Source organism: Oncorhynchus nerka, linkage group LG6 (assembly GCF_034236695.1).
Source record: "Oncorhynchus nerka isolate Pitt River linkage group LG6, Oner_Uvic_2.0, whole genome shotgun sequence".
NCBI lineage: Eukaryota > Metazoa > Chordata > Actinopteri > Salmoniformes > Salmonidae > Oncorhynchus > Oncorhynchus nerka.
In genome coordinates this window covers 77,404,309-77,429,272 of record NC_088401.1, presented here as the reverse complement: position 1 = coordinate 77,429,272, position 24,964 = coordinate 77,404,309, and the positions used below count along the sequence as shown (strand labels likewise).

Below are 24,964 nucleotides of genomic sequence, written 5' to 3'. Positions count from 1 at the left end.
GCCTAGTGGTTAGAGTGTAGGGGCGGCAGGTAGCCTAGTGGTTAGAGTGTAGAGGTGGCAGGTAGCCTAGTGGTTAGAGTGTAGAGGTGGCAGGTAGCCTAGTGGTTAGAGTGTAGGGCGGCAGGGTAGCCTAGTGGTTAGAGTGTAGGGCCAGCAGGTAGCCTAGTGGTTAGAGTGTTGGAGGTGGCAGGTAGCCTAGTGGTTAGAGTGTTGGGGTGGCAGGTAGCCTAGTGGTTAGAGTGTTGGGGCGGCAGGTAGCCTAGTGGTTAGAGTGTAGAGGTGGCAGGTAGCCTAGTGGTTAGAGTGTTGGGCGGCAGGTAGTCTAGTGGTTAGAGTGTTGGGGCGGCAGGTAGCCTAGTGGTTAGAGTGTTGGGCCAGCAGGTAGCCTAGTGGTTAGAGTGTTGGGCCAGCAGGTAGCCTAGTGGTTAGAGTGTAGGGTGGCAGGTAGCCTAGTGGTTAGAGTGTTGGGGCGGCAGGTAGCCTAGTGGTTAGAGTGTAGGGGCCGGCAGGTAGCCTAGTGGTTAGAGTGTAGAGGCAGCAGGTAGCCTAGTGGTTAGAGTGTAGGGCGGCAGGTAGCCTAGTGGTTAGAGTGTTGGGGCGGCAGGTAGCCTAGTGGTTAGAGTGTAGAGGTGGCAGGTAGCCTAGTGGTTAAAGTGTAGAGGTGGCAGGTAGCCTAGTGGTTAGAGTGTAGAGGTGGCAGGTAGCCTAGTGGTTAAAGTGTAGAGGTGGCAGGTAGCCTAGTGGATAGAGTGTTGGGGCGGCAGGTAGCCTAGTGGTTAGAGTGTTGGGGCGGCAGGTAGCCTAGTGGTTAGAGTGTAGAGGTGGCAGGTAGCCTAGTGGTTAGAGTGTTGGGGCGGCAGGTAGCCTAGTGGTTAGAGTGTTGGGGCGGCAGGTAGCCTAGTGGTTAGAGTGTTGGGGTGGCAGGTAGCCTAGTGGTTAGAGTGTAGAGGTGGCAGGTAGCCTAGTGGTTAGAGTGTAGAGGCGGCAGGTAGCCTAGTGGTTAGAGTGTAGGGGCGGCAGGTAGCCTAGTGGTTAGAGTGTAGAGGTGGCAGGTAGCCTAGTGGTTAGAGTGTTGGGCGGCAGGTAGCCTAGTGGTTAGAGTGTTGGGCGGCAGGTAGCCTAGTGGTTAGAGTGTAGAGGTGGCAGGTAGCCTAGTGGTTAGAGTGTTGGGCGGCAGGTAGCCTAGTGGTTAGAGTGTTGGGGCGGCAGGTAGCCTAGTGGTTAGAGTGTTGGGGCGGCAGGTAGCCTAGTGGTTAGAGTGTTGGGGCGGCAGGTAGCCTAGTGGTTAGAGTGTTGGGGTGGCAGGTAGCCTAGTGGTTAGAGTGTAGAGGTGGCAGGTAGCCTAGTGGTTAGAGTGTTGGGGCGGCAGGTAGCCTAGTGGTTAGAGTGTAGGGGCAGCAGGTAGCCTAGTGGTTAGAGTGTAGGGGCAGCAGGTAGCCTAGTGGTTAGAGTGTAGGGCCAGCAGGTAGCCTAGTGGTTAGAGTGTTGGGGCGGCAGGTAGCCTAGTGGTTAGAGTGTAGAGGTGGCAGGTAGCCTAGTGGTTAGAGTGTTGGGGCGGCAGGTAGCCTAGTGGTTAGAGTGTAGAGGTGGCAGGTAGCCTAGTGGTTAGAGTGTTGGGGCGGCAGGTAGCCTAGTGGTTAGAGTGTTGGGGCGGCAGGTAGCCTAGTGGTTAGAGTGTTGGGGCGGCAGGTAGCCTAGTGGTTAGAGTGTTGGGGTGGCAGGTAGCCTAGTGGTTAGAGTGTAGAGGTGGCAGGTAGCCTAGTGGTTAGAGTGTTGGGGCGGCAGGTAGCCTAGTGGTTAGAGTGTAGGGGCAGCAGGTAGCCTAGTGGTTAGAGTGTAGGGCCAGCAGGTAGCCTAGTGGTTAGAGTGTTGGGGCGGCAGGTAGCCTAGTGGTTAGAGTGTAGAGGTGGCAGGTAGCCTAGTGGTTAGAGTGTTGGGTGGCAGGTAGCCTAGTGGTTAGAGTGTTGAGGTGGCAGGTAGCCTAGTGGTTAGAGTGTTGGGGTGGCAGGTAGCCTAGTGGTTAGAGTGTTGGGCGGCAGGTAGCCTAGTGGTTAGAGTGTTGGGGCGGCAGGTAGCCTAGTGGTTAGAGTGTAGAGGTGTCAGGGAGCCTAGTGGTTAGAGTGTTGGGGCGGCAGGTAGCCTAGTGGTTAGAGTGTAGGGGCAGCAGGTATTCTAGTGGTTAGAGTGTAGGGGCAGCAGGTAGCCTAGTGGTTAGAGTGTAGGGCCAGCAGGTAGCCTAGTGGTTAGAGTGTAGGGGCGGCAGGTAGCCTAGTGGTTAGAGTGTAGGGGCGGCAGGTAGCCTAGTGGTTAGAGTGTAGAGGTGGCAGGTATCCTAGTGGTTAGAGTGTAGAGGTGGCAGGTAGCCTAGTGGTTAGAGTGTAGGGGCGGCAGGTAGCCTAGTGGTTAGAGTGTAGAGGTGGCAGGTAGCCTAGTGGTTAGAGTGTTGGGGCGGCAGGTAGCCTAGTGGTTAGAGTGTTGGGGCGGCAGGTAGCCTAGTGGTTAGAGAGTAGAGGCGGCAGGTAGCCTAGTGGTTAGAGTGTTGGGGCGGCAGGTAGCCTAGTGGTTAGAGTGTTGGGGCGGCAGGTAGCCTAGTGGTTAGAGTGTTGGGGTGGCAGGTAGCCTAGTGGTTAGAGTGTAGAGGTGGCAGGTAGCCTAGTGGTTAGAGTGTAGGGCCAGCAGGTAGCCTAGTGGTTAGAGTGTAGGGGCGGCAGGTAGCCTAGTGGTTAGAGTGTAGGGGCGGCAGGTAGCCTAGTGGTTAGAGTGTAGAGGTGGCAGGTAGCCTAGTGGTTAGAGTGTAGAGGCGGCAGGTAGCCTAGTGGTTAGAGTGTAGAGGTGGCAGGTAGCCTAGTGGTTAGAGTGTTGGGGCGGCAGGTAGCCTATTGGTTAGAGTGTTGGGGCGGCAGGTAGCCTAGTGGTTAGAGTGTAGAGGTGGCAGGTAGCCTAGTGGTTAGAGTGTTGGGGCGGCAGGTAGCCTAGTGGTTAGAGTGTAGAGGTGGCAGGTAGCCTAGTGGTTAGAGTGTTGGGGCGGCAGGTAGCCTAGTGGTTAGAGTGTTGGGGCGGCAGGTAGCCTAGTGGTTAGAGTGTTGGGGCGGCAGGTAGCCTAGTGGTTAGAGTGTAGAGGTGGCAGGTAGCCTAGTGGTTAGAGTGTAGAGGCGGCAGGTAGCCTAGTGGTTAGAGTGTAGGGGCGGCAGGTAGCCTAGTGGTTAGAGTGTAGAGGTGGCAGGTAGCCTAGTGGTTAGAGTGTTGGGGCGGCAGGTAGCCTAGTGGTTAGAGTGTAGAGGTGGCAGGTAGCCTAGTGGTTAGTGTTGGAGCGGCAGGTAGCCTAGTGGTTAGAGTGTTGGGGCGGCAGGTAGCCTAGTGGTTAGAGTGTTGGGGCGGCAGGTAGCCTAGTGGTTAGAGTGTAGGGGCAGCAGGTAGCCTAGTGGTTAGAATGTAGGGGCAGCAGGTGGCCTAGTGGTTAGAGTGTTGGGGCGGCAGGTAGCCTAGTGGTTAGAGTGTAGGGGCGGCAGGTAGCCTAGTGGTTAGAGTGTTGGGCCAGTAACCGAAAGGTTGCTGGATTGAATCCCTGAGCTGACATGGTGAAAATCTGTCGTTCTTCCCCTGAGCAAGGCAGTTAACCCTGGGCGCCGTGGATGTCCATTAAGGCAGCCCCCCTACACCTCTCTGATTCAGAGGGGTTGGCTTAAGTGCAGAAGGCACATTTCAGTTGAAGGCATTCAGTTGTACAACTAACTGGGTATCCCCCTTTCCAATCATCATATATGCTACTGTACTCTATCATTTATTCTGATGCCTAGTCACCTTTAACCCTATGAATATCTACCTCTGTCACTCCAGTATCCCTGTACATTGTAAATATGGTACTGGAACTGACCCTGTATAAAGCTTTTTACTTTCTCGTGTTCTTCTTATTACTATTTCTCATGTGTTTTTGTTGCACCTTATGTTATCTTTAGTACTACATTGATATTGATTACTGCATTGTTGGGTTTGGAGTTTGCAAGAAAGGCATTTCACTGTACTTGTACATGTGACATTATAAGTCGAAACACACACACACACCCTACCTACCTATCTACACACACACACACACACACACACACACACACACACACACACACACACACACACACACACACACACACACACACACACACACACACACAGACTGCTCCCCATGGTGTGGTTTCATGATGGGGGTTTGACCCACACCGCATGGCTGTTTTCCGTTTCCAGGCCCTTATACAACACACACACACACACAAACCACCAGTCACAGCTCATCAGCGTTACTGTACTCAAAGCATTCTTCTCCACTTTCTGGACTGTGTCACTGCAAATGGGGCCACGTCAAAATGAGCGACATACACACGATAAATGAGATTTGTGTGTTATTGAAATAGCACAGAGACAGACAGACCACTCTCAGTGACACGAAACCAACCGCTAAACCGTGAGAGGCTTCTGCTCTGCATGTGAGAACATTTAACGGTAATGCAATGTGTTGGGAATAAAAGGCGACGATAACGTTGCATGGTCTTAAGATCTTTAAGTAGCTGTCACAGACAGCCACGCAGCCCTGCTCTGAACATAGTGTACATCAGCAGGCTGCTGAGGCGAGGACAGCTCATAATAATGTCTGAAACGCAGTTAATGGAATGGCATCAAACACATGGAAACCATGTGTTTGATGTATTTGATACCATTCCACTGATTCCGCTCCAGTCATTACCATGAGCCCTTCCTCCCCAACTAAGGTGTAAATGATGCATCTGGTGATGCAGCCGTGGCTATCCACACAACAAGATCTCACGAGTTGACTTCAGTATGCTACGTTTTACCAGGGGGGATAAACATCATATTTTGAAGAGGCGACTCTGGGTTGCTGGCTTTGTAGGCAGAGTTCCTCTGTCCAGTGTCTGTGTTCTTTTGCCCATCTTAATCTTTTATTTTTATTGGCCAGTTTGAGATATGGCTTTTTCGGTGCAAATCTGCCTAGAAGACCAGCATCTCGGAGTCGCCGCTTCACTGTTGACATTGAGACTGGTGTTTTACGGGTACTATTTAATGAAACTTCCAGTTGAGGACTTGTGAGGTGTCTGCTTCTCAAATTAGACACTCTAATGCACTTGTCCTCTTGCTCAGTTGTGCACCGGGGCCTCCCACTCCTCTTTCTATTCTCGTTAGAGCCATCTTCAGTTTTTTGGTAAAGTTTTGCATGGAATAGACTTCATTTCTCAGAGCAAGAATAGACTGACGAGTTTCAGAAGAAAGTTATTTGTTTCTGGACATTTTGAGCCTGTAATCGAACCCACAAATGCTGATGCTCCAGACACTCAACTAGTTTATTGCTTCTTTAATCAGGACAACAGTTTTCAGCTGTGCTAACATAGTTGCAAAAGGGTTTTCTAATGATCAATTAGCCTTTTAAAATTATAAACTTGGATTTTCTAAATTGATAAACTTGGATTAGCTAAATTGTTCCAACGTGCCGTTGGAACACAGGAGTGATGGTTGTTGATAATGGGCCTCTGTACAGCTATGTAGATATTCCATTAAAAATCAGCCGTTTACAGCTATTTTCAGCTGTTTCATTTACAACATTAACATTGTCTACACTGTACAGTATTTCTGATCAATTTGATGTTATTTTAAAGGACAAAGAACATGCTTTTCTTTCAAAAACAAGGACATTTCTACGTGACTCCAAACCTTTGAACGGTAGTGTAGGTTTTAAAGTGTATGCATAAAGTAGCCCTAAGCCTACCACTATGGATCATCAGAAAAAACTGAATGCTGACAGCAAGACTGGGTCAGAGAAGGCCCCGTAAAGGCATAGATCTGAAAGCTGATGGTGATACAAATTTTAAACAGGGAGCCAGCATGTGACTGACATCCAACAACAGGGAGCAATGAAAAAAGAGAGATGAGCTGAGAATATAATCATTCTCCTATTCATACAGCGACCACTTTACTACCTCCATTCTCCCGAGTGGCGCAGTGGTCTCAGGCACTGCATTTCAGTGCTAGAGGCGTCACTACAGATCCTGGTTCGATTCCAGACTGTATCACAACTGGGCGTGATTGGGAGTCCCATAAGGTACATCATAGTTGTGCAGGTTAGGGTTTGGCTGGGGTAGGCTTGCCTAGTTAAACAAAAGTTCAATTTTTAAAAAAGTTATACAAATCTCAACAATTAATATTGCAACATAATGGTTCTCATATTTATACAGCAACAAGCTCCAAACTCCTCATCTCAACAACTAATATTGAAATATAATCATTCTCCTGGTGATAGAGAGACCACTTGATGTGTCTAGAAGTTGGCTGAAGGGGGTCAAGGTCTCTGAGAAATCAGGTTGGCTTCTTTCACCACTGAGGTAGTGACTCAGACTCAGTATTGGAAAACAGTGGATTCCATTCAAAGAGCTAACTGGGCAACCATGGCTGAGAATGTGGCATCAGCTTGATATAGGCCTATGTTAACTAGCATCATTACATAATCATTCGGCACAAGCACAACCAATGTCTCCTCCCCATATTATACATGTAGCTTCCTCCTGGGCACATACTGATTGAATCTGTTGTTTCCAAGTCATTTCCATTAAATGACGTTGAACCAACGTGGAATATACATTAATTTGACATCTGTGCCCAGAGGGTATATGTGTCTGACTCATGTCCATGCATTGGGTTTAAAACTAAAGTGTTATGTCATTGTAGAACAGAATAATGATAGGGTAGGCTACATATATGTAATCATTGTGAATATGCTTATGAATGACACATTCTGGACATATGCGCAGTCTGTCTTTCCTTAGACATATTTTGGGATCTGAGAGCTGCTAAATACATGGCTGATTGAAGCCTACCATCCGCAGGCCAGTTTGCTCCGCGTGCGGTGACACGCACCATTACCAACCTGCGGTGTCCTGCTCTGCGCTGATTGGCCTAGGCCGAAGGTGTGTTCGCTGACTGGCCTAGACCGAGGGTGTGTTTGCAGCATGGGCAGGTTTTGGAAAGGCCTGATTCAGAAGGAGATTCCAAAGTGTGGTGGGTTCAACCAACCTACAGGCAGCGGTCCGGGAGATGGGTACAGCCAACCTACAGGCAGCGGTCCGGGAGATGGGAACAGCCAACCTACAGGCAGCGGGCCGGGAGATGGGTACAGCCAACCTACAGGCAGCGGGCGCTAAGGGCAACACTACATACACAACACCTACACTGTTTCTTAAAGTGATCACTCACCCCTCCCCTTGCAATTTCAGTTACCGTTCTTTGAGAGGTGGATAATTTTATGTCACTGTTACGGTGTTTCTCAATGTTAGGTTATATCCTATGTAACGTTTCATAAGATACAGTAGGCAATGTATTATTTTCAGAAAGAATGAATAAGCACACAGTCGCTTAAAGTGGTGATGTAGGCTAGAGGAAAGTCGGCTAGTCTGCTTATTCTTAATCATTCTGTTCATCTATTTATCATAATGACACCTCTCCAATTTCCGTTGCTCATCTCATTCCGTTCTGATTCTTATGTCTGCCGAGTAAAACCTTACCACTGCTCTCTCTGCGAGTCTCTCCGGGCTATTTTCAGCTTAAGCAGGAACTTCGCCAAAACGACTATTTCTCAGCGGCTCTGAATTCCTCGAGATGGCCAGGCTACATCTCGTTCCGTTTATTCCACAGATGTGGTCAATTTTGCACGATTCATCCCGCTCGCTGCACTGCAGGCCAATGTTAAGACGATAAATAATCAAACCAGACGGGAATATTTCCGAGTCGTGGCATGATCATGATAACTATGGTTAACAATTAGAAGACGATCCTCTCTCCTACGAGGGATGAGATGCTGTATAATCTAAATGGGCACGTGATTGCATGGCCAGACTAAATATAGGAGCTTATCAGGCGAACCCGTGCCAAAACCACTCATAAAACGTTGCTGCTTGACACATTTGGGAAAAACAACAGATAGCACGCAGTGCAATTTAAATCCCAATTACATGTTTATATTTGGGGCTAGTCACAGTGGTGGGCCGAGTAACCTAGTGGCTATAGCATATCACTGCAGGCTATATAAAATCACTTTGACTCTGCCAAGTGGTCTGGAGAATATTAACATATAGCTGGTAGCTGGTATGCAACCTTGGACCAACATTCCTCATGGTTCAATCCATTTCAATTCAATCACTTTTTGAAAGCATCCCTTTTGAATGAAACAAAACTTTCCATACATGTTTGTCCATGGAAGAAGTTTTCAGAAAGTGATGTTTTGGACCTGAATACCAAAAATTCCAAGAGACAAATGTGCTCAAAGTTGACCCATTCTGCATACCCCACCATGAAACATCCATGTCTTCATTACTGAAAAAGATAAACGGTTAAGTTTTATATAATTGAAAAGCTGACAAACAGTGTTGTAAAACCATTTCATGATTGTTTAAAAAAATGTTTTTTTTAATCGTCATTTAAAAACCTTTAACATATATTATCTAATATATATATATATATATACCCTATTTCACATTACCAGATTTTCCTTGTGTTGTGCCGGCCATTGGTTGAGACAACATGCTTTTAAATACAGGGTGTCATTTCAATCATAGAAGTATAACTCATAGAACAGACTTATCCCTTCAGACCACTGCAATTTAGCTGGTACACCATTGTAATTTAAATGTAATTTAATGTTTAACTTCTAATTACTACCACAAAAATGACTGCCAGTCCACCCACCATCAACTGTCAACTTAAATGGGCATGTCTATTCTATTATATATATATTCAATGATTTAAGTAGGTTTCCTATGTAGGATTGACAGTAGAATTTAAAACAACTGATATTCCCATTCAGAAACACAGTGTGTGGTGATGGTAATGTGGACGTGTTTAACTGCTAACTATGAACTATTAACACTATTAACACACCATTGTCCCCTCCAAACATTCTCTGATATGTGGCCCTCCAACCATATTTGTGGTACCATTTGAAAGTTGACATTTCAATTGTATTTCCATTTTAGTCCATTTATTAGCATGCCCCATCCGTCGATGTGGATGGGGCATGCTCCCCCACCCCCCTGTTTCCTGTAGTCCACGATAAGCTCCTTGGTCTTGTTGACGTTGAGGCCGTGGTTGTTGCTCCTGCACCACCCAGCCAGGTCACTGACCTCCTCCCTCACCGTCATCGGTGATCAGGTCATGTCATCAGCGAACTTGATAATGGTGTTGGTGTCGTGCATGGCCACACAGTCATGGGTGAACAGGGAGTACAGTAGGAGACTAAGCACACACCCCTGTGGGGACCGTGGGTTAAGGGTCAGCGTGGTGGAGGTGACGTTGCCTACCCTCACCACCTGAGGTCAGCCCGTCAGGAAGTCCAGGACCCAGTTGCAGAGGGAGGTGTTCAGACCCAGGGACCCAGCTTGGAGGGGACAATGGTGTGTTAATAGTGTTAATAGTTCATAGTTAGCAGTTAAACACGTCCACATTACCATCACCACACACTGTGTTTCTGTGGTTCTCTCTGAGTGTTTGGTCTGTCTGTATGGGGTGGCTTCCGAATTATCCCTGCCAACCGCTACCAGCCTGTCCCTGTCCTGCCACCCACTCTTCTCTTCTCCTCCTCCTTACCTCCTCTCTTCCCTTATTGTCTTAGCCCTGGCATGATGGTGCACCTTGCCAGCCGCAGCTATGCGTCTCCCAGCGTGTGTGTTTGATGAGAATCCCACCATGCCTCTCCAGTTCATGCCTGCTCCAGTTTAGAACATGCATGGCTCCAGGACAACACCAACACCTGCTTGGACCAGGAGTCCATTGACTGACTGTCTATGAAAGGAGTGAATTCAGTGAAAGTAGGGAAAGAAGAATATGTTCTGTACTGTATGCATGTACTTTGACAATCTGTTCAGTTTGTCTTGGAAACTGCTTCAGTCTCTTGCCACAGTTTCTCTCGGAGAGGAAGCACTGACAGTGGGCACATGCATGAGTTAATACTTGACTGATCCATTAGGAAACGTGCATCATATAGACATGGTGGATAGTGCAACTGCAATAAACAACAAAATCATAAATAGAAACATGTAATAACACAGAAAATATATTAGGGTGCAAATAGAGTAAGGCTGGTGCTGGGAATATATACCAAGCAATACACTGTTTCCTCATATGGTGTAGGAAAATATGTTTCCCCTTGTATCCACCAATATGTTATTCAAAGTATTACCTAAATCTAGCCACAACAGATGTGTCCAGTAAATATCATTAAATGTTATTACATTGTAGGCTAATAGCTGTTGGCATGCCAACGTGATTCTGACATGTCTGTTTACATCCCCTGCACATTTCTTTCCTCCGATGCAAGGAACAACAAGAGACACAGGTTTCTTAGCCAAACACTAGTTTATAACCACCTATCCATAGACAGTTTTTTTTTTACAAGAGTTTATATGGAAATACGGCTACAGCCACTGGACACTCCCCTCTCAACCTTGGACGTGGAAGTCTGCGTGTCTGATTGGCCGCTGACAACACCTGCTTGACTCCATCTAAATTGACGACCCGCCCTGGCTCTGGGAAATATAGGCAGCATCCCTGCGGTCCCAGCGTTCACTCTCTCTCTCTCTGCGCTGCCTGCCTGAATACAGTCTACAGCCGAGTGCAACGAGTTACCACAGACAGACAGAGAGCAGACTGGCTGGTTGGACCGGTGCGTTTCCGATACAACACTGCATCGTTGTTTCAGAGCGAAGAGAAGGCAGCTTATAACACAGGTACCTACTGGTCTTCGCAGATAGAGAGGCAGAAATGTTGGTCAAATTTGCAATAGCGCTTCTGGTTTTGTCAGTTCTGGAGCAAGTGGTGGGATTGGATAATATCGATGTTCATGACAACCCGCCAGAGAAACCGGCGAGCCAGAAAGGACGTATGTCTCTGCAGAACACAGGTAAGAAAGAGCCCACACAGACGTGCTCACACGCACCCACGAAGATAGATACATATTTCTATCTTTCTACCACATATATATATACACATATAATGCAGACTGACTTGGTATGGGAAGTGGCTCGACGTTGAAATTGTGTTATCAGAATACAGGTCAGTGGGATAAATATGCGCGAGTGGTACCGCATGCTTGTGTGTGCACGTGCTCTCCGCGCTGTGGATATTAGAGCGAGGAACACGTTCGCTCTCGCTCTCTCTCTCTCTCTCTCTCTCTCGACATACTAGTTTTATCATGGATGAGATTACCATTTCAGATTATCCACAAAGTGCAGAAATTCAATATGTTAGTAAATTGTTAATAGACAGACACAAGGTAAGTCATGATAGACGGTGTATATGGCAGCCTCTAGGTGTATGTGATTACGTTTTTTTCTGGGTATGCTCGATACAACGTGATTGGTTCAAAGTTAGCCAACATCCAGCCGATCCATTGGCAACGAGTACTCGTTTTGCATTTAAATGAAACAAATTTGGCAAAATGACTTAGCCTATGAGCAGGCTACCACATATGAGTGATTGTCATGTGGTTGAAATAGAGGCTACACTGTAAACAGTGGCGACCGTCATTCAGGGCAGGCCCCACCTGTTTAGTTATAAGAAATTAAATATTTTTGTTGTTGCCTGTTTTGCATGTTATTTTTGCATTAATACGTGTCATATCAGTTTGTAAGCAATGTGAAAAATAAATAAATAAAGGTTAATAAAGCCGCTTGCAAACATGGTCTCTTTTTTTGCTTTCTTGAGTCAGGCAGCTCCAAAATGCAGGTGTTTCAGCCCAGCTCAGTGCTTTCTGTGGTGGTGGGGCAGCCAGCGGAAAATACAGAGTGTAGGGGTGGGTAATATTCTCTAGTTTCGCTGTGATTGGCTCACTGTTCTGTCACTCATGGGGACACTACGCCTCAATCTACAGTGAGAGCTAAAGAGTAAGCCCAATGGGTACTGCCATAGATTTACAGTAGAAGTGCCCATCCAAGAAGGTTCAAGGTCATTGGCCACAGATAAAATGACATGAATTTTAAAATGTAGCAAGTCAGTTAAGCACAAATTCTTATTTACAATGACAGCCTACCATGGCCAAACCTGGACGACACTGGGTCAATTGTGCGCCGCCCTATGGGACTCCCAATCACGGTCAGATGTGATACAGCCTGGATCACGTTATATCTAACGTAGATTTGATTGGACTGATCATGTCAACATCATACTTTCAAAATCATAGCTGGACAAGCAGTCATCATGAATCACTTTGACAATCTACTGGCAAATCCTTCTCAATCCTTGTCATATGAAGATAAATTATAGATAACATGTATCGGTGCTCATCAGCCATTGGACATAAACATTACACAACAAGTTGGAAATCGCAAATTCAACAATGAGTGGTTTGGAAGGAATCAGTGTCTTACTGCAAGTGTTGCAAAGCAATCACTATTTTGTTTCCCCTGCTATTCGGTGGAGAGGTGTGGTCCAAGTCTGGGTTTAAGGGTCTCTTTCCCAAGCTTAAAAGGAGAAACATTCACACACAATGTCACAAGTGTCGAGAGGAGGAGGCAGTCGCAGGTTTAGAACTACTGAATTTATTATAGCACCATATATAAAACTGGGTTGAAACCCAAAGCGCTAAATAGTAGGAGAGATTCATCTCAGGAAAACAAGCAACATTTACAATGACAAATGACCAAGGGAGTATATATACAGTGATTGAGTGGGGATTGGAACCGTGTGTGTAATGATGACGAGACAAGTCCGGGATTGATGGTTGAAGAGCGTTTTGCCAGCAGCTAGAAGGCCGGAAATGCCGACCGCCTGAGCTGGACAGGAGGGGGAGCCAAAGCCAAGGCTGGTGTGACACGCAACACCATTGGCCAGAAAAGGTTGAATACATTGGCCATGCTGTCAACACAGCATGACTTCTGTCACGTTCAAAACAACCGGAAACTAGGAACTGGGAAATCTCAGACTTCAGTGAGTTGAAGACAACTGGGAACGGTCATCCAACTCAGGTCTCTTTCTAGAGCTCCGACCTGAAGATCACTGACGTCATGATTCAACCTAGTTTTTTTCCCCTGAGTTCTCAGTTGTCTTGAAAGCACCATAAATCCAGAGAATCGCAGACTTTGATGATAAAGTCTCATGACAAAATTTGCCCACAAGAAGGACCGCTGTGCCATCTTCCTGTTCAAGTGGGCACAGCACAACGGTGAGTCCAAAAATGTATTGTATGCTGCTGCATAAATGATGTAATATGCCAGGGAGATATGTATACTGTAACTAAGAAAGTAATACTAAGTGTATGTTGTGTAGTAAGCTGGTAGTAACTCATGTGTCTCTCCTTAATAATTTGGTCCTTTCCCCCTCTTAATTTCGTCTATGTTCTGACTTAGTGGTGCACATGTAGCCCATAGCCTGTTTTAGAGAAATGTCATCAAATATTGTAAGAACTTTCATTCTTTGCTAATATGCCCCCTTTATTTATCCTACAGTTCTGACTTGGTATAGAGGGAGAATACTGTAAAAACGTCCCTTGTTCTGAATTCTGTCACTGTACATTTCAAAAGTGCTGAAAATTGAAAATAATGATATTGACCATGTCCATCTTAGCTCACTTATTAATGTCTTAATCTAAATTAAGGATTTCCTCTTATCTGCTCATCATTCCCTCATGCCATAGTTTGTACATCTCAATTGTCAGTTGAAACCACATTTGTTTAAGGAAGTCAGCCATATCAGCTATGTTTTTTTTAAAGGCAGTAAATGAGGCTGAATGAACTGTTTTGCTGCCAGACAAGGCTCCACTGATAACCAGGTGTAGCGGTGGTAAGGATTCACTCCACTGGTAAGGATTCACTCCATGGTGCTGAAAATAAAGCTCTGCTGTTGGGACAGCTTTATGTTGGCCCTAACAGTTTGTGGGCACCATTTGTCACCGTTATAGTGCAATTCATGTCTTTTTTTAGTGTTGTGTAGTGGCTTTGCTGGGATGTATCTAAAACATATATATATATTTTTGCGACACCTAGATTTACATGCTAAAATCACCACTGACTGTAATGGACAACTGTAATTTGAGGTATTATCAACAGTAAAAAAAAAACTCTGAAATGTTTAACTGTAGCATACTGTAAATTATGGTGCATTATGGGAAAATAGTACATTTGTATTTTTTTTTTGGGGGGGGGGTGTTATAGTTCATATGAAATTCCACCCAACAGAATACAGTGCCTTACTGTATCTTTGGAGCACCCAAAACCTTTTGACCACTAGTGGGTTCATGGTGTTGTAGTTTCTGGCTCATTAATATATTTTAAGGCTGCCTTGTAGATGCTATATTTGTTGCACTTGGGAGTGAGAACGCTGTACCAATTTAACTCCTATGTCGTTATAGTGCCCCATCAATTTAAAATGTATAGGGGCCAGATTAGTGTGGCAGCAAGTCTTGAATTAAATGGTTGAGCATTTTGCCATGTCCTTTTGGTCTGTTTTTCCCTGTACTTTCTGCCAGTTTGAAAGCCTTTCTTAAGGCCTCAAGAAGTGCAAGTGATATAAAACGCCAAATATTAATTAATGTGTAAACGCATTATCAAGCAGCCAACCTGCTTGCACCAATCCCTTGTAATTACAGTAACATTCTGTGAAATACAAACCCCTCCCCTTAATTCATTCAGATTATGGTAGCATTTACTATTTTACATTCCAAACAAGGTGGTTCGAGCCCTGAATCCTGATTGGCTGACAGCAGTGGTATATCAGACCATATACCATGGGTATGATTAAAAAATAACATTCATTTTTTACTGCTCTAATTACTTTGGTAACCAGTTTAAGGGCAATAAGGCTCCTCGGGGGTTTGTGGTATATGGCCGATATACCCCAGCTAAGGGCTGTATCCAGGCGCTCTGTTTCGTGCATAAGAACAATTTAGCCGTGGTATACTGGCCATATAGCACACCCCCTTTATTACTTAAGTATAATACAGTCAATTTTACGCTGTTGTAATATGAAATACAGAATTTTACCCGCCACGGAGTTACCTGTAAAATACTGTGAAATTCATGGCAACCTCTTTAAGGCTCGCACACATCGCACTGAATGTGGAACTAGTGTTCATCTGCCGAACATTCCGCGCGCTGTGTTTTAGGGACCACCCGCTGTAGACGCCTGACTGCCGACATTTTTTACACGATTCTACATGTAAAATCGGTTCGCAATTTACGTTCAGAGATGTTAAGTACTCTTGTCCAGCAAATACTATTGGTGTCTGTGCTCCTACAGTGGACTCCAGGCTTGAACGGCTGGTTGTTAGGCTCCTACAACGCATGTTGATAGGGAATGATGCAATCGCCTCATGCAGGGCTGTTTCAGTATTCTTAACAGGAATCTTAGGAAATGGCTACAGTCTATTTACAATAACCAATATTATGAAATACTTCTCCATTAAACAATATAGAAATCATGAGAATGTAAGGGTTTAAATCCTTGTAGTTGCAGGGACAGCTCTGACGCAGCTGTGCACAGTAGAGTCCCTCAGTCAGTCAGTCTCACACCACTGTGTAATTCAATGCACGTTGCGGCCAGCTCGTACGATCCACGCACATTCCCGTGTAAACGCCAACACAAGCACTCGCAGCCGACAGCGGCTCACTTTTCCTGCAGCGCACCAAAGTTCAACTCAATGCCCACATCCCTTACACCCCCCCCCCAACAGAGCAGTGCTTGTTGACGAGCATAATTTCTCAAATAAATCTACTGCGTTAATTCGTTATTTACTCTGACCGGAGGGCTCGTGAGATTAATCTGCCTAGGCTATCAAATATCACACTTACAGTGATCCGCTGTTGAAATGCTATAGGTCTATTAATTCATTCATATCTCCCATTAAGATATGCTGTATATCCAAGACTGTATATCCTAGGTTTTGTTTCTCGTGCTGACCCGTTCTCAACGGCCCATATGGAGTGCCACACTCGGTGTAGTTAGTGATTCTATCCCACGTGGACAGAGTGCCTCAGTGACAGTGACAAGAGGAGCGGGAGATGAATAACCTTTCAGCTCCCAACTGATGGGACTCACTCTCTCTGTGGTTCTTCAAGACTGATTACAGAAGTTATTCAAATAAATGTTTTGAACCTGTATAGTCCAAAATAAACACTTATAATAGGCCTACAGTGTGTGTAGCCTACAGTGTGTGTAGCCTACAGTGTGTGTAGCCTACAGTGTGTGTAGTCTACAGTGTGTGTAGCCTACAGTGTGTGTAGCCTACAGTGTGTGTAGTCTACAGTGTGTGTAGCCTACAGTGTGTGTAGTCTACAGTGTGTGTAGCCTACAGTGTGTGTAGTCTACAGTGTGTGTAGCCTACAGTGTGTGTAGCCTACAGTGTGTGTAGTCTACAGTGTGTGTAGCCTACAGTGTGTGTAGCCTACAGTGTGTGTAGCCTACAGTGTGTGTAGCCTACAGTGTGTGTAGCCTACAGTGTGTGTAGCCTACAGTGTGTGTAGCCTACAGTGTGTCCACATATACTATATGTTACATAACCGTTTACATAAACTGAAAGTGGCTGCTTTTCTCCTGTGGGAAGGCCTCTCTAACTATCCTACCATTTGGGGTTAACAGGCTCTTCCCTCTCTCCTGGTCATTTCTTTTTGGTCCACTATCATTTGTTTTTATTTCTGTCCTCCTTAGCTGCCACTTGTCAGACGTTGTATAACGTTCGCATTTCAGTCATTTAACAGACACTCTTATCCAGAGTGACTTACATTAGTGAGTGTGTGTATATATATATATATTTTGGTCCCCGTGGGACTGGTCCCTCTAACAACTGAGTTACATGGACAGCAAGAGGCCAAAGGGTGGTGTCACCTGCCAACCTACTACCCTGGCGTTGTGATGGTGCCATGCTCTAACAACTGAGTTACATGGACAGCAAGAGGCCAAAGGGTGGTGTCACCTGCCAACCTACTACAGCCCTGGCGTTGTGATGGTACCATGCTCTAACAACTGAGTTACATGGACAGCAAGAGGCCAAAGGGTGGTGTCACCTGCCAACCTACTACAGCCCTGGCGTTGTGATGGTACCATGCTCTAACAACTGAGTTACATGGACAGCAAGAGGCCAAAGGGTGGTGTCACCTGCCAACCTACTACAGCCCTGGCGTTGTGATGGTACCATGCTCTAACAACTGAGTTACATGGACAGCAAGAGGCCAAAGGGTGGTGTCACCTGCCAACCTACTACAGCCCTGGCGTTGTGATGGTACCATGCTCTAACAACTGAGTTACATGGACAGCAAGAGGCCAAACCTACTACAGGCCTGTGGTGTCATGCCTGCATGGACAGCAAGAGGCCTACCTACAGCCCCTGGCGTTGTGATGGTACCATGCTCAACTGAGTTACAACAAAGAGGCCAAAGGAGTTAACCTATGGACAGCAAGGACAGCAAGGGCCAAAGGGTGGTGTCACCTGCCAACCTACTACAGCCCTGGCGTTGTGATGGTACCATGCTCTAACAACTGAGTTACATGGACAGCAAGAGGCCAAAGGGTGGTGTCACCTGCCAACCTACTACGGCCCTGGACTGGACTGTTACACATCTACTCTTCTGTATATTTGAATACTCCGGTTTCAATGTAAACATCAACCACTGGTCTTACCAGAGTCATGTCACATTAGACTGCATTATGAAACATTTGTGTGTCCCACTCTATCCCCTACAGTGCACTATATAGGGAATAGGGTGCCATTTGGGACAGGACCAGTCCATCTCCCCACAGCAGCCCAGCCAGGCGGTCACTTGGGAAGTTCCTGTGAAAAGCAGATGGGGGTCAAATATGTATACTGGCAACACAGACAGGGAACACTAATTAATACACAGGCAGTCTCATCTACATGATAGTTTAATACCAGGACAACTGACACCTGTTGACTTCAACTCCGTAAACGCACAATAGAGGGAGATGCCTTCTGCGTTTGTATGGTCTCTAGTACCCAACGCTGTATCTGCACTGCAGCATCCCCTCCTATCCTCACGGCAGGCAATGCAGATGTATTTTGACGCAGAATGACACAGTAATATTCTCTCTGTCACCCTGCATTCATCTGCATTCTTCTCTCTGTGAAGAGACAGTGTTGTTTTCTTATCTTCTCCTCTCTCCACAGAGACATGTTGTTTTCTTGTCTTCTCTCTCCACAGAGACATGTGGTTTTCTTGTCTTCTCCACAGAGACAATGTTGTTTTCTTGTCTTCTCTCTCCACAGAGCCATGTGGTTTTCTTGTCTTCTCTCTCCACAGAGACATGTGGTTTTCTTGTCTTCTCCACAGAGACAGTGTTGTTTTCTTGTCTTCTCCACAGAGACAATGTTGTTTTCTTGTCTTCTCCACAGAGACATGTGGTTTTCTTGTCTTCTCCACAGAGACAATGTTGTTTTCTTGTCTTCTCTCTCCACAGAGACAATGTTGTTTTCTTGTCTTCTCTCTCCACAGAGACATGTGGTTTTCTTGTCTTCTCCACAGAGACAATGTTGTTTTCTTGTCTTCTCCACAGAGACATGTGGTTTTCTTGTCTTCTCCACAGAGACAATGTTGTTTTCTTGTCTTCTCTCTCCACAGAGACAATGTTGTTTTCTTGTCTTCTCCACAGAGACAGTGTTGTTTTCTTGTCTTCTCCACAGAGACAATGTTGTTTTCTTGTCTTCTCTCTCCACAGAGACAATGTTGTTTTCTTGTCTTCTCCACAGAGACAATGTTGTTTTCTTGTCTTCTCCACAGAGACAATGTTGTTTTCTTGTCTTCTCCACAGAGACATGTGGTTTTCTTGTCTTCTCCACAGAGACATGTGGTTTTCTTGTCTTCTCTCTCCACAGAGACAATGTTGTTTTCTTGTCTTCTCCACAGAGACATGTGGTTTTCTTGTCTTCTCCACAGAGACAATGTGGTTTTCTTGTCTTCTCCACAGAGACATGTGGTTTTCTTGTCTTCTCCACAGAGACATGTGGTTTTCTTGTCTTCTCCACAGAGACATGTGGTTTTCTTGTCTTCTCCACAGAGACATGTGGTTTTCTTGTCTTCTCTCTCCACAGAGACATGTGGTTTTCTTGTCTTCTCCACAGAGACATGTGGTTTTCTTGTCTCTGGCACCGAAGCCTGGAGGCTGGTTTAGTATTCATCTACTATACTGACCGTAGAAAGAATGTGAATCCCAAAGGGAACCCTATTTCCTATATAGTGCACTACTTTGGACCAGGGTCCACATAGAAGCTGTCTGCCAGGGGAACTCAAATCCCTGTCTGGATGTCCAGATCAAACCACTTGTCATTTTCTTTCATCCCCAGCTGAATGATTCATGTTACTGATTGGCCAGAGTAACCTGGTGGGAAACTATGAAAACATGAAACTTTTTTTGTTATAAATGTTTTTGTTTGTTACACGTGGACAAAGAAACAAGGCGGGACAAAATACGGTCTCAAGGTGGTCTCTATTTGAGAAAAGGATCCTAGAACTCTTACTCTAGCAGAACCTTAGGTTAAAAAGATGACAAGGGGGATACGGCTCTGAGACAACAAGGGGGAAATGGCTCTGAGACGGCAAGGGGGAAACGGCTCTGAGACAACAAGGGGGAAATGGCTCTGAGACGACAAGGGGGAAACGGCTCTGAGACAACAAGGGGGAAATGGCTCTGAGGCGACAAGGGGAAACGGCTCTGAGGCGACAAGGGAAATGGCTCTGAGACGACAAGGGGGAAACGGCTCTGAGACGACAAGGGGGAAACGGCTCTGAGACGACAAGGGGGAAACGGCTCTGAGACGACAAGGGGGAAACGGCTCTGAGACGACAAGGGGGAAACGGCTCTGAGACGACAAGGGGGAAATGGCTCTGAGACGACAAGGGGGAAACGGCTCTGACACTATGCTTAAGACCATGGCCTGTATCACTACGTGTAATGGGGATAGAGGTTGATGCTTGATTGTAGACCGTAACTGTCAGTGACAACTCTCTCTCCATCTCTCTCCGTCCAGCTGAGATCCAGCACTGTCTGGTGAGTGCAGGAGACGTGGGCTGTGGTGTGTTTGAGTGTTTTGAGAACAACTCCTGTGAGATCAGAGGCCTGCAGGAGATCTGTCTGACCTTCCTACACAACGCCGGAAAGTTCGACTCCCAGGTAAGACACTCTGTATGTTTGTGTGTATAAGACTACATGTGTATGTGCGTACATGCGTATAAGTTTAGTGCACACATGGATTTATTGAGTTGTTTGCATCCGTAGCCAACGTGTGTGTGTGTGTGTGTACCCCAGTCCCCTTTCCTCTCCCATGGAGGTCAGGTCTCTGTGTATCAGGGCAGAGGGCTCCAGGTCCAGGGGTAGCCAGCTGGCACAATTCCCAGCCAGATCCCCTGTCAGATGGGTAGAACAGGCTTTGTCCCTGCCTCTCACTGGGCCATCAGACTGGGTCACAGAGGAATTAGTTCTAACCACCCTAGAACTACAACACGTATGTTCATGGGTTAGCAGGTTTTTATTGGTTCACCACAATCAACCAATCCATTAATCCCCAGCTTCTAATTGGTCCATTCAACCCCTCTCCTCTCCCTTGAAAATTTTCCCCAGGTCATTGCTGTAAATGAGAATGTGTTCTCAGTCAATTTACCTGGTAAAATAAAGGTTAAATACAATCATTAATGGTTGAGTGTTCTATATGCCTGTGTGAGTTTAGGGTTGAGTGTTTATATATGTCTGTGTGTGAGTTTAGGGTTGAGTGTTCTATATGCCTGTGTGAGTTTAGGGTTGAGTGTTCTATATGCCTGTGTGAGTTTAGGGTTGAGTGTTTATATATGTCTGTGTGTGAGTTTAGGGTTGAGTGTTCTATATGCCTGTGTGAGTTTAGGGTTGAGTGTTTATATATGTCTGTGTGTGTGTTTAGGGTTGAGTGTTCTATATGCCTGTGTGAGTTTAGGGTTGAGTGTTCTATATGCCTGCGTGAGTTTAGGGTTGAGTGTTCTATATGCCTGTGTGAGTTTAGGGTTGAGTGTTCTATATGCCTATGTGAGTTTAGGGTTGAGTGTTTATATATGTCTGTGTGTGTGTTTAGGGTTGAGTGTTCTATATGCCTGTGTGAGTTTAGGGTTGAGTGTTCTATATGCCTGTGTGAGTTTAGGGTTGAGTGTTCTATATGCCTGTGTGAGTTTAGGGTTGAGTGTTCTATATGCCTGTGTGAGTTTAGGGTTGAGTGTTCTATATGCCTGTGTGAGTTTAGGGTTGAGTGTTTATATATGTCTGTGTGTGAGTTTAGGGTTGAGTGTTCTAAACCTCAGCAAAAAAAGAAACTTCCTGTTTATTTTCAGCAAACTTAACAGCAAACTTAACAATATTTGTATGAACATAACAAGATTCAACAACTGAGACATAAACTGAACAAGTTCCACAGACATGTGACTAACAGAAATGGAATAATGTGTCCCTGAACAAAGGGGGGGGGTCAAAATCAAAAGTAAGTCAGTGTCTGGTGTGGCCACCAGCTGCATTAAGTAATGCAGTGCATCTCCTCCTCATGGACTGCACCAGATTTACCAGTTCTTGTTGTGAGATTTTACCCCACTCTTCCACCAAGGCACCTGCAAATTCCTGGACATTTCTGGGGGGAATGGCCCTAGTCCTCACCCTCCAATCCAACAGGTCCCAGACGTGCTCCATGGGATTGAGATCCAGACTCTTCGCTGGCCATGGCAGAACACTGACATTCCTGTCTTGCAGGAAATCGTGCACAGAACGAGCAGTATGGCTGGTAGCATTGTCATGCTGGAGGGTCATGTCAGGATGAGCCTGCAGGAAGGGTACCACCACCCCAGACCATGATCGACCCTCCACCTCCTAATCGATCCCGCTCCAGAGTACAGGCCTCGGTGTAACGCTCATTCCTTTGCTGATAAACGCGAATCCGACCACCACCCCTGGTGAGACAAAACTGCGACTTGTCAGTGAAGAGCACTTTTTGCCAGGACCTGCCTTACAACAGGCCTACAAGCCCTCAGTCCAGTCTCTCTCAGCCTATTGCAGACAGTCTGAGCACTGATGGAAGGATTTTGCGTTCCTGGAGTAACTCAGGCAGTTGTTGTTGCCATCCTGTACCTGTCCCGCAGGTGTGATGTTCGGATGTACCGATCCTGTGCAGGTGTTGTTACACGTGGTCTGCCACTGCGAGGACAATCAGCTGTCCGTCCTGTCTCCCTGTAGCTCTGTCTTAGGCATCTCACAGTACGGACATTGCAATTTATTGCCCTGGCCACATCTACAGTCCTCATGCCTACTTGCAGCATGCCTAAGGCACGTTTACACAGATGAGCAGGGACCCTGGGTATCTTTCTTTTGGTGTTTTTCAGAGTCAGGAGAAAGGCCTCTTTAGTGTCCTAAGTTTTCATAACTGTGACCTTAATTGCCTACCGTCTGTAAGATTATAGTGTGTTAACGACCGCTCGACAGGTGCATGTTCATTAATTGTTTATGTTTTTTATTTTACAGAGTTACACATGGAATAAACAAACAGCCAATAACACAATAGAAAAGTCTATGTACAGTGTGTGCAAATGAAATAAGATGAGGGAGGTAAAGGCAATAAATAGGCCAAAGTGGTGAAATAATTACAATTGAGCAATTAAACACTGGAGTGATAGATGTGCAGAAGATGAATGTGCAAGTAGAGATACTGGGGTGCAAAGGAGAAGAAGAAAAAAAGAACAATATGGGGATGAGGTAGTTGGGTGGGCTAATTACAGATGAGCTATGTACCAGTGCAATGATCTGTAAACTGGTTCATTGAACAAGCATGGGAAACAGTGTTTAAACACTTTACAATGAAGATATGTGAAGTTATTTTTGAATTTTTACGAATTATATTTGAAAGACGGGGTGAAAATGGACTTTTATTTTTTTGCTGAGTTTATATGTCTGTGGGTTTAGGGTTCGGGTTGAGTGTTCTATATCTACTGTGTGGGTTTAGGGTTGAGTGTTCTATATCTACTGTGTGGGTTTAGGGTTGAGTGTTCTATATGTCTGTGTGGGTTTAGGGTTCGGGTTGAGTGTTCTATATCTACTGTGTTGGTTTAGGGTTGAGTGTTCTATATCTACTGTGTTGCTTTAGGGTTGAGTGTTCTATATCTACTGTGTGGGTTTAGGGTAAGTCGTTCATCAAGGATGCTCTGAAGTGCATGGCCCACGGCTTGAGACACAAGTTCAGCTGCATCAGCAGGAAGTGCCTGGCCATTAAAGAGATGGTGTTCCAGCTGCAGAGAGAGTGTTACCTCAGACACAACCTGTGTTCTGCAGCCAAGGAGAACATTGCGGTCATGGTGGAGATGATCCACTTCCAGGACCTCTTCCCTAAAGGGTGAGGATGGTTGCATTCATCAGTGTCTTTCTCGTCCGTCTCATCCCTTCTCTTTCCTAAAGGGTGAAGAGGACTTACATCTCTCTTTATCTCTGACCCTTTGTCTCATTCTCTCTGCCTTCTCTACTCTTCTCTCTGCCTCTTCCCCTTTTAACTTACCTAGAAGGTCAACCACCCATACCAAGCTGTGGATGTCCAGCCCTATATTAGTATAATAATCCCATGATCTTTCTCGCCCCCAGGCCGTATGTGGAGCTGGTTAACATCCTACTGAGCTGTGGGGAGGAGGTGAAGGAGGCCTTAACCAGGAGCGTCCGGCTGCAGTGTGAGCAGAACTGGGGGGCTCTCTGTGACAGCCTGAGTGTCTGCTCTTCCCTCACCCCCCCTCCTGGTCAGGCCCCCTCCTCCCACGATCACCGCCGCCACGGGTCCCCCCACTCTGAGCCAGACCACCCCGACCCCCCCCGACAGGGGGACAAGGACAAGTCCAGTAAAGGAGGCTTCAACGCCCACCCCCGCAGCCGCAGCCAGGGTCCCCGCCGACAGAGCCCCGAGGCTGGGGTGGTGGCGGAGCAGGAAGACCCTGAGGCCACAGACATCCGGAGGTGAAAGAGACATTGGACCCTAACTATCCTGATTCTCCCCCGACCGTGTCACCATCGCAGCCCCCCTCTCTCTCCCTCTCCTCTCCAGTCATTCCAGCAGTCCCCCCTCTCTCCCTCTCCTCTCCAGTCATTCCATCAGTCCCCCCCCTCTCTCTCCCTCTCCTCTCCAGTCATTCCGGCAGTCCCCCTCTCTCTCCCTCTCCTCTCCAGTCATTCCAGCAGTCCCCCCTCTCTCTCCCTCTCCTCTCCAGTCATTCCAGCAGTCCCCCCCTCTCTCCCTCTCCTCTCCAGTTATTCCAGCAGCCCCCCTCTCTCCCTCTCTCTCTCCAGTCATTCCAGCAGTCCCCCCCTCTCTCTCCCTCTCCTCTCCAGTCATTCCAGCAGTCCCCCCTCTCTCTCCCTCTCCTCTCCAGTCATTCCAGCAGTCCCCCCTCTCTCTCCCTCTCCTCTCCAGTCATTCCAGCAGTCCCCCTCTCTCCCTCTCCTCTCCAGTCTTCCAGCAGTCCCCCCTCTCTCCTCTCCAGTCATTCCAGCAGTCCCCCCTCTCTCCCTCTCCTCTCCAGTCATTCCAGCAGTCCCCCCTCTCTCTCCCTCCTCTCCAGTCATTCCAGCAGTCCCCCCCCTCTCTCTCCCTCTCCTCTCCAGTCATTCCAGCAGTCCCCCCTCTCTCTCCCTCTCCTCTCCAGTCATTCCAGCAGTCCCCCCTCTCTCTCCCTCTCCTCTCCAGTCATTCCAGCAGTCCCCCCTCTCTCTCCCTCTCCTCTCCAGTCATTCCAGCAGTCCCCCTCCAGTCATTCTCCCCCCTCTCATTCCAGCAGTCCCCCCTCTCTCTCCCTCTCCTCCAGTCATTCCAGCAGTCCCCCCTCTCTCTCCCTCTCCTCTCCAGTCATTCCAGCAGTCCCCCCTCTCTCTCCCTCTCCTCTCCAGTCATTCCAGCAGTCCCCCCCTCTCTCCCTCTCTCCTCTCCAGTCATTCCAGCAGT

General features: G+C 46.7%; 1 protein-coding gene across 1 annotated transcript; it reads left to right on the top strand.

Annotated features, from left to right (window-relative positions):
- The first annotated feature begins 10,526 nt into the window (after positions 1 to 10,526).
- On the top strand, positions 10,527 to 24,042 carry LOC135572120 (stanniocalcin-2-like). Its single transcript, XM_065019150.1, has 4 exons — positions 10,527 to 10,945; positions 20,015 to 20,157; positions 23,166 to 23,377; positions 23,620 to 24,042. The coding sequence occupies exons 1-4, from the start codon at positions 10,807 to 10,809 to the stop codon at positions 23,984 to 23,986; spliced, it is 861 nt and encodes a 286-aa protein (XP_064875222.1). The 5' UTR covers positions 10,527 to 10,806; the 3' UTR covers positions 23,987 to 24,042.
- Positions 24,043 to 24,964: the final 922 nt, after the last annotated feature.

Excerpts from the sequence above, each read along its gene's own strand:
- LOC135572120 (XM_065019150.1), top strand. The coding sequence starts at position 10,807 with ATGTTGGTCAAATTTGCAATAGCGCTTCTGGTTTTGTCAGTTCTGGAG. Across the intron at positions 20,158-23,165 it reads CCGGAAAGTTCGACTCCCAG|GGTAAGTCGTTCATCAAGGA; the intron begins GTAAGACACTCT and ends GTGTGGGTTTAG. Across the intron at positions 23,378-23,619 it reads CAGGACCTCTTCCCTAAAGG|GCCGTATGTGGAGCTGGTTA; the intron begins GTGAGGATGGTT and ends TCTCGCCCCCAG.